The sequence below is a fragment of the Strigops habroptila genome, chromosome 22 (genome assembly GCF_004027225.2).
Source record: "Strigops habroptila isolate Jane chromosome 22, bStrHab1.2.pri, whole genome shotgun sequence".
In the NCBI taxonomy this organism is placed as follows: domain Eukaryota; kingdom Metazoa; phylum Chordata; class Aves; order Psittaciformes; family Psittacidae; genus Strigops; species Strigops habroptila.
Window position 1 is genome coordinate 557,674 of NC_044298.2, and position 15,858 is coordinate 573,531.

The 15,858-nt window shown below is 51.5% G+C and overlaps 2 protein-coding genes across 5 annotated transcripts in view; one reads left to right on the top strand and one right to left on the bottom strand.

The window, feature by feature from the left end:
• LOC115602804 (GON-4-like protein) overlaps window positions 1-11,961 on the top strand; it is a 24,878-nt gene extending 12,917 nt beyond the window's left edge. For 2 of the 3 annotated variants that reach the window (XM_030474234.1, XM_030474233.1), the window contains exons 20-32: window positions 339-455; window positions 1,471-3,201; window positions 3,657-3,900; window positions 4,407-4,588; window positions 4,733-4,930; window positions 5,471-5,614; window positions 6,379-6,522; window positions 6,878-6,997; window positions 7,280-7,393; window positions 7,860-8,067; window positions 9,273-10,035; window positions 10,472-10,574; window positions 11,114-11,961. In XM_030474234.1, the coding sequence (XP_030330094.1) occupies window positions 339-455; window positions 1,471-3,201; window positions 3,657-3,900; window positions 4,407-4,588; window positions 4,733-4,930; window positions 5,471-5,614; window positions 6,379-6,522; window positions 6,878-6,997; window positions 7,280-7,393; window positions 7,860-8,067; window positions 9,273-10,035; window positions 10,472-10,574; window positions 11,114-11,263 (4,218 nt within the window). In that variant the 3' untranslated portion in view covers window positions 11,264-11,961. The remainder of the gene's footprint in view (window positions 1-338; window positions 456-1,470; window positions 3,202-3,656; window positions 3,901-4,406; window positions 4,589-4,732; window positions 4,931-5,470; window positions 5,615-6,378; window positions 6,523-6,877; window positions 6,998-7,279; window positions 7,394-7,859; window positions 8,068-9,272; window positions 10,036-10,471; window positions 10,575-11,113) is intronic. The other variant, XM_030474235.1, reaches the window with a different exon arrangement.
• MSTO1 (misato mitochondrial distribution and morphology regulator 1) lies at window positions 11,875-15,805 on the bottom strand. Of its 2 annotated transcripts, none has more exons than XM_030474236.2 (14): window positions 15,700-15,805; window positions 15,495-15,618; window positions 15,340-15,394; window positions 15,186-15,261; window positions 15,027-15,075; window positions 14,484-14,622; window positions 14,245-14,362; window positions 14,018-14,152; window positions 13,749-13,901; window positions 13,261-13,392; window positions 12,942-13,126; window positions 12,649-12,750; window positions 12,427-12,545; window positions 11,875-12,194 (listed from the first exon to the last, which is right to left on the bottom strand). In XM_030474236.2, the coding sequence occupies exons 1-14, from the start codon at window positions 15,772-15,774 to the stop codon at window positions 11,956-11,958; spliced, it is 1,701 nt and encodes a 566-aa protein (XP_030330096.1). In that variant the 5' UTR covers window positions 15,775-15,805; the 3' UTR covers window positions 11,875-11,955. The 2 variants fall into 2 exon arrangements, with proteins under 2 accessions (XP_030330096.1, XP_030330097.1); XM_030474237.2 differs by having other exon boundaries at window positions 11,876-12,194; window positions 12,649-12,747.
• Between the last annotated feature and the right edge of the window lie 53 nt (window positions 15,806-15,858).

Consider the following 15,858-nt stretch of genomic DNA (forward strand, 5'->3'; position numbering starts at 1 on the left):
AAATACACTTCGAGTGGTGCAGCTTAAACAAAAGGGCTGTCTGCAGTCATGGGGAATGCCCAGCAGGCCAACTATCCTGTCCCATAAGCTACAGCCACTGCTGAAATAAGAACCAGAAGCACTTGAAGCAAATGCGCATCTGCCAGAACTTCATGCTTCCTTTTGAGAAGCCAAGGTGGCAGTGAGCTCTTGTCAGCCTTTATTACTCTTTAATGTTTCTTACCTTACTAAAGCAGTAATGAGAATCACTTTATTCACATGAGCAGTCCTTATCCTGCACCGGACGGGTGATCTGACCACACTCCTCTTGTCTTGCTTTCTCTCCCGTTTCCATGTAGTACTACAAAAAAACAAAGCAGTTGCCTGTTCTGTTCAAGTGCTGTGAGGAAATCCAGCCTGATGAGTGGAAGCCTCCTGTGGAGAGAGAAGAGCATCGCCTCCCTTTTTGGCTAAAGGTAGTTCCTACTTTAAACATACGGGGGGTGGTTGGTTTTGGTTGATTGCTTTTCTTGGTGGTGGGTTTTTCTTTCTTCCTCTTCACAGCCTAGGGCCAGAGGGAGTTGTTGGGTAAGCTACAGCTCTGAAGTCAAAAGGGAGTCTGATTGTATTGCACAGGACCCTCTGTTATCGTGCCTCTTGCTAGTAAATGTAGCAAACCCAGTAGTACTTAGCAACCTGTAAGTATTAGACACTACTCTTGGTGCTTGTCTGCCCAGCTGCCAAGCTGCTTGAAGTTATCATGGCCATACATGATATCCTTGGTTTGCTGCATGAATCTGGTTTGATATGTTGATGTTTGTTACTTGGCTTTGTGAAGTTGTTAATCAGCACAGACTGACCCTTATGGTCAGCAGTGCTGCCACCTTTCCCACTGTATTGCAGCCATGAGGGGGGATGTTCTTCCCCCTTAAAACCTCACCTTCTAAGGGGAAAGAATTAATCTGAGGGTTTGGGGTGGGGTTTGTTAACACCTGCAGTGTTAGTTGTGTTATACCCAAATGCCTCGTGCTCTGCAAGGATTCTTTCTCTGAGGTTCTTTGCACAAGGACGACTAAGTTGGAGGCGTAGTGACCATGTCTGTGGGTCAGAGGGCTGTGTCTGAGGGAAGAATTAGGCTCAGATGCCATGAAATCCAGTTCTCTTAACCACCCATTGTATTTCATTGCTACCGTGCAGCTTCCTTCCCACCAAGTCTTGTATTTACTAAAGGAACCTTTATGAAGCAATTCAGTTCTCTTGTTTCTCTCGGGCTCTTGGATTCTTTTGAAGGCTCTGAGTAAAACCCATGAATATAAAGTGATATACAGTAAATACCAAGTGATAGACAGTGATAAGCAGTAGTATAAAGTAAATTAAAAATGCTTTACTTTTAGAAGCAAGTTGCTCTCTGTTGCCTTCTGTGGTGCTGTGTGAAGGTGGTAACAGAGGAATAACCGAAGGACTGGCACAATAAACTCTTGTTCCCTTTAGGCAAGCTTGCCCTCCATTCAGGGGGAGCTGAAGCAATTGGCAGAAGATGCCAGGGAGGCACCAGGTTCACCTGATGCAGAAGCTGTCCTTCTGGGGACAGGAAAGGAAACTTCAGACACAGAATGTGATGAAAAATACCCTCTCCTCATGCCAAAGGGACTCGTACTGACCCTAAAGCCCCTTGCCAATCGATTCTCGAGGAGAGCGTGGAGGAGGCAGAGGTCTTCAGCTCTTAAGCCTGTCCTCATTCGACCGAGTCCTTGTCTGCAGCCCAGTACTAACACTATTAACATCCAGAGAACTGTGAAGCTCTCCCAGTCAGAAGCTCCTCCCAGCAAAGTGATGGTTCAGATTCCTCGGCTGATCCAGCCAGCTCCAGTCATGCAGCCGGTGCCGGGAGTGCAGCCCTTGAACGTTCCAGCAGTGGTAGGAAGTGGGGATGGCTTGGAATTCCAGAACGTGCTCTCCGCTTCCCACTCAGACTCCAGACAGGCTTTCTCAGCTGCTGTACCACCAGCTCTTGTGTCCTCAAATCCAGTAGCTATTCAGCCCAAACTGATGTTGCCAGCTTTGGCTGGAGCAAAAGTGCGCAAACCCTGTGTTCGTAAGGGGTACCAGAGGAAGAAAGGGGCAAAATCTGCCCCACTGATCAAGACTTCCCCTTTGATTCAGCCATCTCCTGTCATCCTTACTGTACCTGCTGCCACAGTGAAAGTGGTTAATATAGGCAATGGCTGCAATATGATTCAGCCCATAAATACCACAGTTGGTAGAGGCACTCAGGCGATCCCAGTTACAACCTTACTGGTAAATCCATCCACTTTCCCCTGTCCATTAAATCAGCCTCTAGTGACTTCTTCAATCCCTTCGCTTATAGTGTCTCCTAACCCTGTTGGTCTTTCTGCATCATCTGTTGGTGAAAACGAAGAACAGCTGAATCTGGTTCCTTCCTGCCCTGCTGGAAACAACAAAAGTACAGCGGAGCCCAAGGCTGAACCCGCAGAGTTGTACCCTTCATGCTCTGCTGTCTCCCCCAAGAAGGACTGTGGTACAAATCCTGCCACTGCAAATACTGGCAGTCAGGAGAAGGTGAATAAGAGTGATTGCTGCAGCTGGACAGTGGTGGAAGGAGAGGAGAACGCTTCAGAGTCGTTGTCTGTGGACCTTTTGCCTCATTTAGAAGCTCCAGATGAAACAGTGAAAATTGAATCTGAAGAATCAAATGATGCTACCAAGGAAGTAAACCCAGCGCAGAAGAGGGATCTTGTATGTGCTGAAGTGAAGGAGGAATTCATGCTGGATCTTGGCCAGGAGCTGAACATGGAGGCTGCGTGTTCATGCTCAGATGGCCTGAAAGAGATGAAAAAGGAACATGCATTGTGTGATAAGAAGGGAGAAGAACAACGCTGGGCTTTGCAGTCATCTCCCCATGGTGAACAGCAGATGGATGCAGGTGGTGTTGCTGCACCACAAGTGAGCAGTGAGTCTCCAAAGAATCCTTCTTACACGGCAGATGTTGAGGCAGAGTTTAGTAGCCCACTGGGAAGACCAGAGGATTCATCCAGCATAGATGGGCAGTCTGTGGGGACACCAGCTGGCCCCGAAGCCGGAGGAGAGAGAGAAGGACAAGAAGAAGAGGAAGAAGATGACTTTGATGATTTTACACAAGATGAGGATGAAGAAATGTCATCAGCCTCAGAAGAATCTATTCTTTCAGTGCCGGAACTTCAGGTAAGAGCAAGCAGAAGTTTCTAAACCTTGCTAATGACAAATATTGGTGTCCTGAGACACCCCAGTGGAGTCGGGGCAAATCACAGTTGGAATCCAATTGGAAAGCTGGCCTGTGAACTGTGGGATGGCAAGTGCTTTAAGTGACAGTTATTTCCAGCTCACAATTCCAGCAAGACTTTAGGAGCTGAGATGATCATTAAGGAATTCTGTCCAACTTCAGGCTTTTAGAAGTGGCAGATTCTGAAATACAAAAATAAGCAGAGCTGGTGGTTGGTGGATTCTTGCCCTTCAGTGGAACCCTTTAGTTGGTCAGATTTTGATCTGTGAAATTGGCTGTAATTCTAACAGCCAATTCTAATTGCTCCTGGAGTGTTACTCATGGAGGGAGCTGGTTGCTGAATGATACTGAACACTAAAAGAAAACAATATGATGTTGGTTGTTGTTGCTTTCTAAGGAGACAATGGAAAAACTTACTTGGCTGGCAACAAAGAGACGTTTAAGCCAAGAAGGAGATTCTGAAGAAGAGAATTCCCAGGAAGAGAACTCTGAGCCTGAGGAAGAGGAGGAGGAGGAAGGGGAAGGAATAGAGAGTTTACAGAAAGATGATGAAATATGTGGAGATACATCAGAGGAACCCAAATCTGCCTTCCCATTAGCAAAGGCAGCTCCGCAGGTGGAAGCCCACAGAATTCCACCCGGTGAGTCCTGTGGGTTTCTTGGGACACGGGGCAATGGAGCTGCTTCTGCATGAACAGCAAAGTGATGGGGAGACTGTATCTGGTTCGGTTTCACTTGGTTGCTTATCTGTGGTGCTGACTATTCCTGTAAGTAAGAAGCTAAAAGAATCCTTTGCGAGTGTTACCAGCCAGCTCTGGTGCTCATAGCTTAGCTCTGCTCACCCACTACAACTGGTTTGCCCCTGGTGTGCAGTAGATGTATCTGGTAGTAGGTCTGAGTAACAGCTAGGAGAGATTTGCTGCTGTACCCAGAGACTTTTCCTGCCAGATGCTATAAAAAGAAACAGGCAATGTAAAAGGTGTTAGTAGCCTGATTAATGACGAGTGCATTGCTCATACACTTAGAGGAGAGTGTAACCAGGTAACTCCTCACCAACTCTGGAAACCTTCTTTCCTATTGCAATATTGCTCTGGAAGAGGAGTTGTCTGCCAGGGAATTGTACAATTTGCTTTGTGCTTCTTCCCAGGGGAAAACATGAAAGCCCCTGGGAAAAGCAGGAGTTCCCACAGAACCAGGAATAAGAGGGGACGGGCTCGGGCCAGCAAAGATACATCCAAGCTGCTGCTCTTGTTTGATGAAGACATCCTGGAGAGAGATCCCCTGCGGGAGCAGAAGGATCTGGCATTTGCACAAGCCTATCTAACCAGGGTAAGCCAGGCCAGCAGGTAACCCAGAAAGAGGAGCAAGAGACACTTTGAGTCCTCCAACACTGCTCAAGTAGCAAGAGATGAAGGATTCCTAAATGAACGTGTTTTCTTCCTGGCTAACGTGTAGTCCTGTTGCTCTTTGCAGGTGCGGGAAGCTCTGCAGCATGTTCCTGGGAAGTATGAAGACTTCCTCCGGGTTATCTATGAGTTTGAGATCAGCACAGACAAGCGAACGGCCGTGGATCTCTATTCGACCCTACAGAAGCTGTTGCATGACTGGCCACAGTTGCTCACAGATTTTGCTGCCTTTCTTTTACCAGAGCAAGCTTTGGAGTGTGGGCTGGTAGGTAGAATGAGAGAAGGAGGCCAGATGTTAAGCAGATAATGTGAATGCTTGTGGGAGTGAAAGAATAAGGAGTTCTTTCTAGGGCAAGAAAGGTAAAGAGCTGGTAAGTCGTTTGCTTACCTTGTTGGTTTATTCAATAGTGTTTTGTTTAAGTCTCATACTCAGTATTACTTTGGAGAGTCAGAACCTGACTGCAGAGACAATGTGCAGATACAGCAATTGGAATGGTTCCCTTGTCTCACAAATCAGCCTTCCACTTTGTAGGACAGATGTTTTCACCTGGAAACCTCTATCCTACCAAAATCCCTTCTGGATTTTCCTGTCTGATGTGCATCTGATAGAAGCAAAGCTTTATAGCTTACAGAAAGACTTGTTCAAAGACTTGTTTCTCTTCCACCTCTTCCCAGTTTTGCACTGGGTGTCAAGAGGAATGGGAGACAAACAGCAAGACAGGCACTTTGTACTCTGCATAAGCAACTAGAGACTCTTGGGCATAGGTTCTTGAACAGGAGTGGTGAATGTTCTTCCTTTGGTCAGTTCGAGGAGCAGCAAGCGTTCGAAAAGAGCCGCAAGTTCCTCCGGCAGCTGGAGATCTGCTTTGCTGAAAACCCTGCCCACCACCAGAAGATCATCAAGGTCCTGCAGAGCTGCACAGACTGCCTCCCCCAGGAGATCGCAGAGGTGAGCAGTGCTCCTTCCTCTCACCCCCCCGGGAATGCAGTTAGCCTGCTTCAGGGTTCCCTTGTGCTGCTCATGGAGACACACGAGTTTATCAAGTGGTAGAGAATCGAAGCTGCTCCTTCAAGAGGCTTTATAAGTAATTGGCCTCTTTTGTCTCCTCTCTCTTACCTCCACCTTGCTTTTATCTATTCTAGTTTAGTGCTACGGAGTCTGCCTAGGCTTTTAGAGGGATATTTCTATGCTAATCATAGCCTGGTTTGTGTTGGAAGGGACCTTAAAGCTCCTCCAGCCCCAACCCCTGCCACAGGCAGGGACACCTTCCACTAGAGCAGGTTGCTCCAAGCCCCTGTGTCCAACCTGGCCTTGAACACTGCCAGGGCTGGGGCAGCCACAGCTTCTCTGGGCACCCTGTGCCAGCGCCTCAGCACCCTCACAGGGAAGAGCTTCTGCCCAAGAGCTCATCTCCATCTCCCCTCTGGCAGATTAAAGCCATTCCCCTTGGCCTGTCCCTACATCCTTTGTCCAAAGCCCCTCTTCAGCTTCCTTGTAGCCCCTTTCAGGTATTGGAAGAGACTGTTACAAGGTCTGATAGCTGGATGTGGAATGATTCCAAAATACCCATGAAGTAGTACCAATGCAGGCATAAACTTCCATGGTGGAGGTCTGTTAAGCCTTGATGCTCTCCTTGCTTTGAGAAACCCTTCTGCGAAGACTGCGACAACATGGAATGAAAGCCTCATTTTCTCTGGATTTCTCTCTTTCAGCTGAAGACCCAAATGTGGCAACTGTTGAAAGGACACGACCACTTGCAGGATGAATTCTCCATTTTCTTTGATCACTTGCGGCCCTCTGCCAGCCGCATGGGGGATTTTGAGGAGATCAACTGGACGGAAGAGAAGGAATATGAGGTGGAGCAATCTTTTCCCTAAGACCACAAAAGCTAAAGGAGGAGATACTGGACTTGTTTGAATTTGAAGACCTCAACTTGAGGCTGCCTTTGCAGAGCGAGGGAAGCAGAGGGGTGGGATAGCTGTTGGTGAACTAAGCAAAGTTTCTAGTGTGAGGTGTCCCTGCCCATGGCAGGGGGTTGGAACTGGATGATCCAAGATCCTTTCCAACCCAAAGCATTCTATGACTTTCCAGCATTTATGTCTCCTCTGACGTAGTTGAACTTGTCATGTCCTGGAACTGAGCTCAGTTTTCATGGGGAAAATGAAGTTGGGTCTGTCATAATCGAGCAGGTTTTCTGTTTCTCTCCTGTAGTTTGATGGCTTTGAAGAAGTGTCCCTGCCAGATGTAGAGGAGGAGGATGAACCACCCAAGATGCACGCAGCCTCCAGAACTAAGAAGCGGAAAGAGATCGGAGGCCAGAACAATGACAAGGTGGGCCTGGGGTGTCTCACTCGTCCACATGTCTGGACTCTGAGCAAATGCCCATGAGGATCAATGTCTTCTTGAGAGGCAGGACAAGAGCCTGGAAAGAGTTGAAGAGAGGGGATTGAAATGGTTCTGTTGTGCTTTGCTTGGCCAGCAGCAAAATCGCTTCAGCCCTCGCTGGGTGTGTGCAGTGGCCCAGCCCTGCTGCTCCCTCTGGGGCTCACCTTCCCCTGCCTCTCATCTTTGTGTTCCATGCACATTTGTCAGCTGGAGTATGTCTGTTTCCAGGAGGTCGAGTGGGTAGATGGGATGAAGGAATGTTCATGTTCCTGCCATGAAGGGAGTAGCGATCTCAAGCTAAAGAAAAGCAAAAGGAGGACCTGCAGCCATTGTAGTAGTAAGGTTAGTTGATAGACACCCCTCCAAGACACTGGAGGGGTGAGTGGAAAGTAGAGTCCTGCCAAGAGTCCCCCTGTTGTGATGATCTGTCCAGCCTCGTGTCTCCAACACGATGTGTTGAGGAAGAAAGTAAATCAAAAGATGACCAGTAGCATCTTCCTCTCTGGAGCTCTGAGCGCACAGCCTGCCCTTCCCCTCTCTATCTCCTGCTCACTTTCCACTGCCCCTCCTTGCTGTGCTCAGTAATGTCAAGTTGGATGTTCTTTTAAATGGAAGATGCTTTTGTGGCCACTGTGAAAAGAACTGTGCCTCTTCATAAGAAAAAAGACTCATCTTTCTAACACAAACATATTGCCAAACTGAAGCCTTTGTGAGGGCCAAGGAGTACTTTGGAAGCAAAGGCTGAGGTGTTAGGTTTGAATGGATATCTACCACATCTGTAGCTGTATCCCTCTCTATTGATTTACAGGTGTGTGAAAACAAATTCTATAAAAATAAGGATTCTCAAGAGCTCGCTGCAAACCATGTTCAACAAGAGTCAAGTCCTCAGCCTGAAGGGAAGGATTCTGGAATGTCTAAGGAACCTGCAGAAGAAAGCCTGGAGAACAGAGATGAGGGAGAGGACGTCCAGAGCAGAACAAAAACTGGATCTAGGAAAGCAGAGTCTCTGGCTTCAGGTGTGTAAAAGTCTGGGTACAGACAGGTCTGTCAGTCACCTCTGACCTGGTTCACACAAGTGGAAATAGGGGTAGTTTAATAATCTTTCATTTTCTTATCTTGTGTTCATCCACTCTGGATGCTCTAAACATGCATTTATCACAGAATCCCAGCCTGGTTTGGGTTGCAGGGACCTTAAAGCTCATCCAGCTCCAACCCCCTGCCACGGGCAGGGGCACCTTCCACTGGAGCAGGTTGCTCCAAGCCCCTGTGTCCAACCTGGCCTTGAACACTGCCAGGGATGGGGCAGCCACAGCTTCTCTGTGCACCCTGTGCCAGCGCCTCAGCACCCTCACAGGGAAGAGCTTCTGCCTCAGAGCTCATCTCAATCTCCCCTCTGGCAGGTTAAAGCCATTCCCCTTGTCCTGTCCCTCATCCAAAGCCCCTCTCCAGGTTTCCTGGAGCCCCTTTAGGCCCTGGAACTGCTCTAAGGTCTCCCCTTCAGGAGCCTTCTCTTCTCCAGGCTGCCCCAGCCCAGCTCTCTCAGCCTGGCTCCAGAGCAGAGCTGCTCCAGCCCTCGCAGCAGCCCCGGGGCCTCCTCTGGCCTCGTTGATCCCATCCCTTCCCTCCAGCATGTTACTGCAGCACCAGCTCGGTGTCATCACAACCTTGCCGAGGGTGCGCTTGGTCCCACCGTCCGTGTCAAAGGTGTTGAACAGCTCCAGTCCCACCACCCAGCCCTGATATTCCTTTAAACAATCTCCTTGGTTTTCCTTCAGTCTGGTGCAAAGGGAAACATTATTGCAGGATCAATAACCTGAAAGGGATCCCTTCCTTCTTCAGTATCTTGTCTCAGTTAACACACAGGTTAAATCCAGTGGTTTAAGTGTAGTGCAGCATGATGTCTGGTCCACAGTGGGGTCTGTAAGTAGGGCACCAAGAGCACCAATGTCTGCTTCACTGGAGAGTGCTGGTCTGAGCAATGCACTTGAGTTTTTTCATGTGTTCAGCACTTCTTCACCCAGGAGCTGGTTGTAGTAACCCGCAGTGGTGAAGAACATTGACTTCTTTGAAGTACAAGATGGGTAAACTGCAGCTGGAATTCCAGAGCTGCTCCCAGGCTGTGTTCCCATTCCCCATGTTATGCTCCAGAATAGTAATAACCATAATGAAACCTCCCCAGGTTTTCTAACAGCTCATCTCCGCTCGTGTGGGTTTCTCACAGGATCTCACCAGGAAGGGAAGATTGTTTCCAGCAGCCATGAACCTCCTGAACAAGCTGCACTTCCTGACACCCGGGTTCTGGAGGCGGGTGTCGGAGCTGGTGTCAGGGCTGCAAAGGACAGTGACTCTTGTGGCAGCGGCCCCAGATGGACACAGCTACAAAAAGCTCCTCTAAAACTACCTCAAGAAACCAAAGACTGCCCTTGCACTGTGGGGAGGGAGGGACTGACCCAGCAGCAAGGAAGTGCAGATGCTTCCCTTGGGCTGAGCAGAGACCTGCTGCTGCCCTCTCGTTCTGCTACAGAAAAGGGTTTAATGGGACCAAGTTCCTCTTCCGGACAGAGTTTGTGTCAGACTGAAGGGCTTCATCCTGATTCAGCAGCTGCCTTTGGTCACGCTGCAAAATCAGGTGTGAAAGAGCTTGAGGGCTCACCTCTGCCTCTGGAAGGAAAACCTGAAGCAAAGCAGGGCTGGATAACAGCAGGGAGAAAACCAGCGCTGGGGAAGAGCTGCAGCTCCCAGTCCCCTGAGCACTGTGGTTCGGAGCCGGATGAGATGGGCTGTGCTGAGAGCAGATCGAAGTCAAATGCAAACCAGTGCTTCCAGGGGCATCAGCATTCTGAGCAGGTAGAGTACAGCGTGGTTTCTGCCTCCCTGGGGCAAAGGGATGAGGAGCAGCAACAGCAGCGAGTCACAGAAGCAACTGTGTGTGCCAAGAACAGCAAAGTCAGCTCGACCGGGGAGAAGGTTGTCCTCTGGACCAGGTAGATCTGCCTGAGCTGCCTCTTCCATCCTTTGAGCATTCAGTGTCTGGCTTCAGCTTTCATACTATGGAGTCCTTTGTTTTGTATTCCCATTTTCTCATGTCTTCTGCCCCCTCCCTTTGACTGTTCCTGCCTTGTTTCCTCTAACAACAGTCTGTCATTGCTGGTTCTGTGGGAAACAATGTCTGCTTGTGACAGTGTAATTGTAATACTTCAAGCTGGGAAAGATTTAACTTCTCTATCCTTCAAAAAGCTTTAAAACTGGGCCAAATGCAGCTCTGCTTCGAGCCATGTCTTGTGATGGGTGAGTAAAGGAAGAAGCCATCTGGACTTGCTTTGCTCTCCTTCCCCAGCAACAGGCCTCTCGGGCTCGTGGGGGTTGAAGTGTGTCAAGTGTTGTTCTCAGCTGCCTTCCAGCTCTTGTGCTGTTTTGCAGGGAGGCCGACAGAGTCATCCTCACCACGTGCCAGGAGAAAGGAGCCCAGCTGGAAACATTCCACGCCATCTCCCAGAAACTGGGCAACAAGACTGCCAGCGAGGTGAGGGGCTGGTGTGGGGAGGCTTCTCTCTGCTGCAGTGAATGGGGCAAGGGGGGGAAGGAAGGAGAAGTGCAGCTTTGCTGTCATGTTCGTCTCCCAGTTTGAACTTTAATTTGATGCTGCATCAGAGAAAAATAATCCCAATTGGAAAGCAAACCCACCAACCAAACCCCATGGTCCTTCTGACACTGCCACTGAGATTCCAGCCTTTCATTTGGTACCAGGCTTGGTTTGGTGACCGCTACTTCCACTCCAGTGCAAGGAACGTGTCAGGTTTTGTCTCTGCCTTCCCCACATCCCTGCAGAGGAACCTTCCCAACCTGCCCCTTTCTTACCTGCAGTCAGTAGAACGTAACTGTTCTTCCAAGGGAGACAGGAGCACCCAGTGCTCTCCCAGTTCCCTTTCTGCTTGAATCTTGCATAAAACTCTGGTTGTGGGTTTAACATAAAAGCACAAAACACCCTCAACTTCAGACTGTGGAATTCCTGTGTTGCACCACTAAAAGATAACCCCAGCTTGCATTTCCCTTGTCCTTCAGGTATCCCACAGGTTCAGAGAACTCATGAGGCTGTTTCATACGTCCTGCGATGGGAGCTCTGAAGATGAGGAGGATGCTACTAGCACCAGTAACACAGACCAGTTGTCAGATAAAGATCTTCTGCTTTCTGAGGAAGAACCTGATGACTGAGGGGTGTTTCTGGCTTGAGAAGCTACTGAGTGCACCAGAAGGGGAGTTGTTTGCCAGTTTGCTGCTAGACATGTGCTGTGGGTAAAGGAAAAACGTTTGCACAGGTACTGAAGATGGCACCTTTTGGGGTGTTTTGGGGTTCATTTTCCTGCTACGCTCCTGTCAAGCTGCACTAAAGGACTGGAGAAAGGTGTTAGGGTGTAACAGCCTCTAGAACCTACATGGGGACCTCCAGCAGCAGAGTGGATGCTTGTGGACACTGGCCTCACTCCATGGTGAAGATGGGGCCACCAGCCTTTGAACCATGTAAATGTTGTATCATAAGATGTCTGTTTTCATGTGGAACAAACACGTGATTGGAGGGGTTTTGCAAGTTCTCCCCTTGTGTTGATTGTACGTGGGGAAGTTCCACCCTGAACTGTGTATTTATTGCGTGGTCGGATTCTGACAGAGCAAATTCATTTTGCAAAGGGGAAAAAAGCCCCCAAGCATAGGAAAGCAGCCCTCAAAAAAGCAGCTTTCCTCCTTTCCAACCCAAGTGCAGGGAGCTGCCCAGCTTCAGCCAGCATCTCTTCCAGGGTTTAGCTGAAATGAGAAGCAAGCAGCAGTGGGGCCATCCCAAAAGCCATTCCCTTTATTCTGAAAGCGAGCGAAAGCGATTCTTCCTTCCACGCTCTAGTAATAAAGCTGAGTTAGTCTGAATCTGCTTCATCTTCAGATTCATCTGCTTCAAACTCTGTCTCATAGCACTGGGAGAGAGTTCTTAGCTTGTGTAAGGCCTCCTGGAAGTCATCCTGCTCTACTCCAGCAGAGAAGAAACTGGCCCAGCGCCGCGTGTTCACCTTCTGCAGGTCCTTGTACAAGCCGTAGAGGAGTGTGTGGAGAACTGGGGCAGCCTGGAGGGCTGCCAGCACAGGGATGCTTTCAACAGCTGCAGGGACAAACATCTTTGTGTCAGCAGAGCCATCAAACCCTGTTTCTCTGCCCTCTTCTACTTCACAAGCAGTTGCTTTGCTTGTCCTCAGCGCAGCAGAGCTGCCAAACACACAGTTTTGCCCTACAAACACCCAAAAGGTGAGCTTTTAAAGTCATTTTCTTTTCCCCTCTGTCAGACCCACATCATCTTTTCCTGTTGCAAAGCAAGTTTAAGGGGTGCTTGTTACCTGCTGGGGAGTGAGTGGGAGGTTTGTCCAGGAGGAAGCCTTGTCTGCTCAGAAGAGGAGAAAAGAACTGGGGGTACGGAGGTAGGGTGTAGCACGGCTGCTCAAGCACATGGGATGTGCTGTAAGGAAGAAGGTGAATAAAGTTATCCCAAACTCACTCTCCCTTCAGCTGCCAGGCAGCGTTCCCTGGTCTGTACCCAAACCTGAATCCAAGTTACCCACCTGAAAGCCCCAGGAAACACAGTGTGTAAGTAATGCTGCAGGATGTGCTCAGTGCTCTCACAGGCGTGGAGGGGAGAAGGGGGCTGCCTTCCTGGGGAGCTGCTGCAAAGAAAACCAGCTCAAAACCAAGTCATGGGACGTGACTGAACCTGGGGGTGACTGAGTTCAGGTTTGCTCTACAGGGAGTAACATACAACTGCCTGGAGCACCAGACACTACTAGGGTTGTGAGCACCAGTGCTGCTGAGAGCACTGGAGCTCCGGAGGGAAGAGTGCAGCTCAAATGCTCCTCACCTGCTGTGTCTGTCTTTGCAAACCCCTCGGAGCACAACGGACTGAGCGAAGCAGGAGCTGCCCTTTTGCTCCCTGCATGAAGCCAGGAGCTTCCAGGGCACATCCTGCTGGTGGGTGCAGAAAGCATCAGGGAGGGAGGAGCCGTGGAGGGCAGGAAAGGGAACAGAAGCCCACGCAGCCACAACCTACAGGAGAGGGGGTGACAAGTGATGATGCCCTAGAACCTTCTCTGTGTGTGGGGATGGATGTGGAGCAGAACAGCTCCTGTCCAGGCAGAGCCAACGGGCTCAGAGGGAGGTCGCTGCTCTTCAACCCTCACCTTTCTCCCTGAGAAGTTGAGTGTTTCAGCAAGGTGCAGCATCGAGCCCTGGGAGGAGCTGAGCCGGTAGGGAACAGTGAGGGTATCGAGTGCTGCTGCCAGGATGGCGCTGCTGTGGTAGTTCAGCGAGGCCTGTGGAGGGACACAAAGGGAAACGTGACAGGACAGGTCCCACTGAGCTGTTTCTTCGCTGGTTTTTGTGTATTTTAACTGCAGCAGATTGTGCTCTTGTAGAGGTTGTGGTTAACAGTTCAGGCTCTTCGCTAACGTCATCTGCTTGGTGCCAGTCTTCTTGTCTCAGCAGCTTCTTGCTGAGCTGCAGTGACAAACTCCACAGAGGAGGAACACCACAGACAAGCACTTTGTCACTGCTGCCACTGAAGCAGTGCAAAGGAGAGCAAAGGGAACGGGGTCCTGTTTGCTGCAGTATGAAAATGAGACGTTGGGGGTGAAGTCTCAGGGCCAAAGCAGGGAACAACCACACGTACATCATAGTTGATATATGGGAATGTGACAGGAGGTTGTGGCTTGAGTCCCAGGCTCCCGCTGAGGGACAGGGGGCAGAAGAGGGAGCTGTGGGTGGAGAGATGGACAATGCCCAGCGCTGTGTTCATCAGTCTGTAAACGTTCTTCTGGGAATCCTGGAGGGGGAAAATCCAACCATTACAATCTTAAAAGCTGCCACCAAGGAACAGCCTGATCCGCAGCGGGCCCGAAAGCAGCGCCTGTTCTTGGCCTTTTCGCATTGTCTACTTACTCCCACGTTACTCATGGCTGGAGTCAAGCCCCAGCTCAGGATTCCTTTTCCTGAATACTCATCACAGAGCAGTTCTGTCACCTTGGCACCGACTCCCGAGAAGCCGTTGTGTAGGTCACAGAGAACCTGAAAGCCCTGTGCAAAACAAGGGCAGCACCTGAGAGCCTTCAGAACCTTAACGGGAAGGTTCTTGAAAGCAAAGGGCAGCTGGGGCCGAGCTGTCAAACCTGAAGGTAATCACACTCCTCAACAAAGTAGTGCAACCGATCTTCCAGCTCCTCCATGCAGGCAGGATCCTGCAGGAGCCTTTCACCTTGGGCAAAGGCTTCCAGACACCCACAGTCCCTATGGAAAAAAGGAAGAATAAGAATAAAGCTTACTCTATTCCCCTCTAAATTATTCCTCGAAGGCAAAACGAAGCCCCTGTTCTGGACAAGCGATTCCAGCCCAGTCCTTCAGGCCATACCCATCGTGCATGTACTGCCGGGTGACATAGAGGCTCTTGGGATGCAACTGAACATTGAGGTGATCGGACCAGAGCTGCACGTTGCTGCCGGAGGGAACTTCCTGGGCAGCAGCGAGTGGGGAAGGGGCAGGAGCTGGACCTGGAATGAGAGATGGGAAGAGGGAAGCTCCTGTCAGCTCTGAACAGCCGCTTGGATAAGAAAAAGCCAGTTTTGTTTTCATCTCATTCAGTTTCTTAACCTATTTACTGCTCTTTGACCCATCTTTCCACAAGCAGGAAATCTTATCCATAGTTTTCCTTCTCCCCTCACACTCGTTCACTGACACATTGGCCAGCATCAGTCCTAAGCAAGTAACCCAAACCCCTCAGGACAGCACCAGTGCCCCATCCCTGGCAGTGTTCAAGGGATGGGGGGCTTGGAGCAACCTGCTCTAGTGGAAGGTGTCCCTGCCCGTGGCAGGGGTTGGAACTGGAGGAGCTTTAAGGTCCCTTCAACGCGAAGGGGTCTGTGAGTCTCTGAGAACACAAGTACCGGGCACGCACCTCGAGCCGCAGCGCCGGCGCTGCCCGTGCTGCCGGAGGACGCATCTTCCTACGGGAGAAGCCCGGGCACGGCCGTTACTGCTGCTCCGCCGCGTCCCTCCGGTGTCAGCGGGCGGGAAGTCGCTGCCAACACCCCCCGCCCGCCCCGCCCGCCCTCACCGTGCGGCTCCCGGTGTCCCGCGGCGCGGAGGCCCCGCTCGGGCCGCGCTCCAGGTAAGCGGCGACCGCCCCGTTCCTGCAACACAAACCGGGGCAGCTCCGGCGGCCCCGCGCCCCCCCCCCCCCCCTCCCCCCGCCCCGCCCGGGCACTCACCAGGTCACCGGCGCCTCCGCGCCCGCGCCGCCGGTCCTCAGCGCGCCCGCGCCGCCTGCGAGAGAGCGCGGTCACGGCGGGGCCGCCCCGCAGCCCCCCGCACCGCACACACACACACACACAACCCCCCCCCCGCCCGCCCGCCCCGCCGGTACCTTTCAGCTCCAGCGCTACCAGGCGCGGCGTGTGGATCTCCCGCCCGCCCGGCGCCTGCCCGGTGCGCAGCAGCGCGGAGGAGCGGAGCTCGGCGGCCTCGGCGGGGCGGCGCAGCGCGGCGGCCTGCGGGGGGGTTCAGCGGCTCAGACCCGCGCCCGGCCCCGGCCCGATCCCACCGCCCCGTTCCCGGTGCCGGTCCCGCACCTGCAGCCCCCACCAGTGCGCTCCCGCGCTCCCCGCGTACGGCCCCAGCTGCAGCGTCACCGCCTCGCCCGGCATCGTGCCCCGCGCCGCACGCGGCGCATGCGCTTCCCGCACCCCGGGAACGGGAAGCGCGTCAGCACCGGCTCCCCCCCCCCGCCC

Coding starts and splice junctions, on each gene's coding strand:
- MSTO1 (XM_030474236.2), bottom strand. CDS start 15,774: ATGCCGGGCGAGGCGGTGACGCTGCAGCTGGGGCCGTACGCGGGGAGC. Junction 14,153..14,244: donor AGGAGTGTGATTACCTTCAG/GTTTGACAGCTC, acceptor TGTTTTGCACAG/GGCTTTCAGGTTCTCTGTGA. Junction 13,127..13,260: donor TCAACTTCTCAGGGAGAAAG/GTGAGGGTTGAA, acceptor CCTCTCCTGTAG/GTTGTGGCTGCGTGGGCTTC.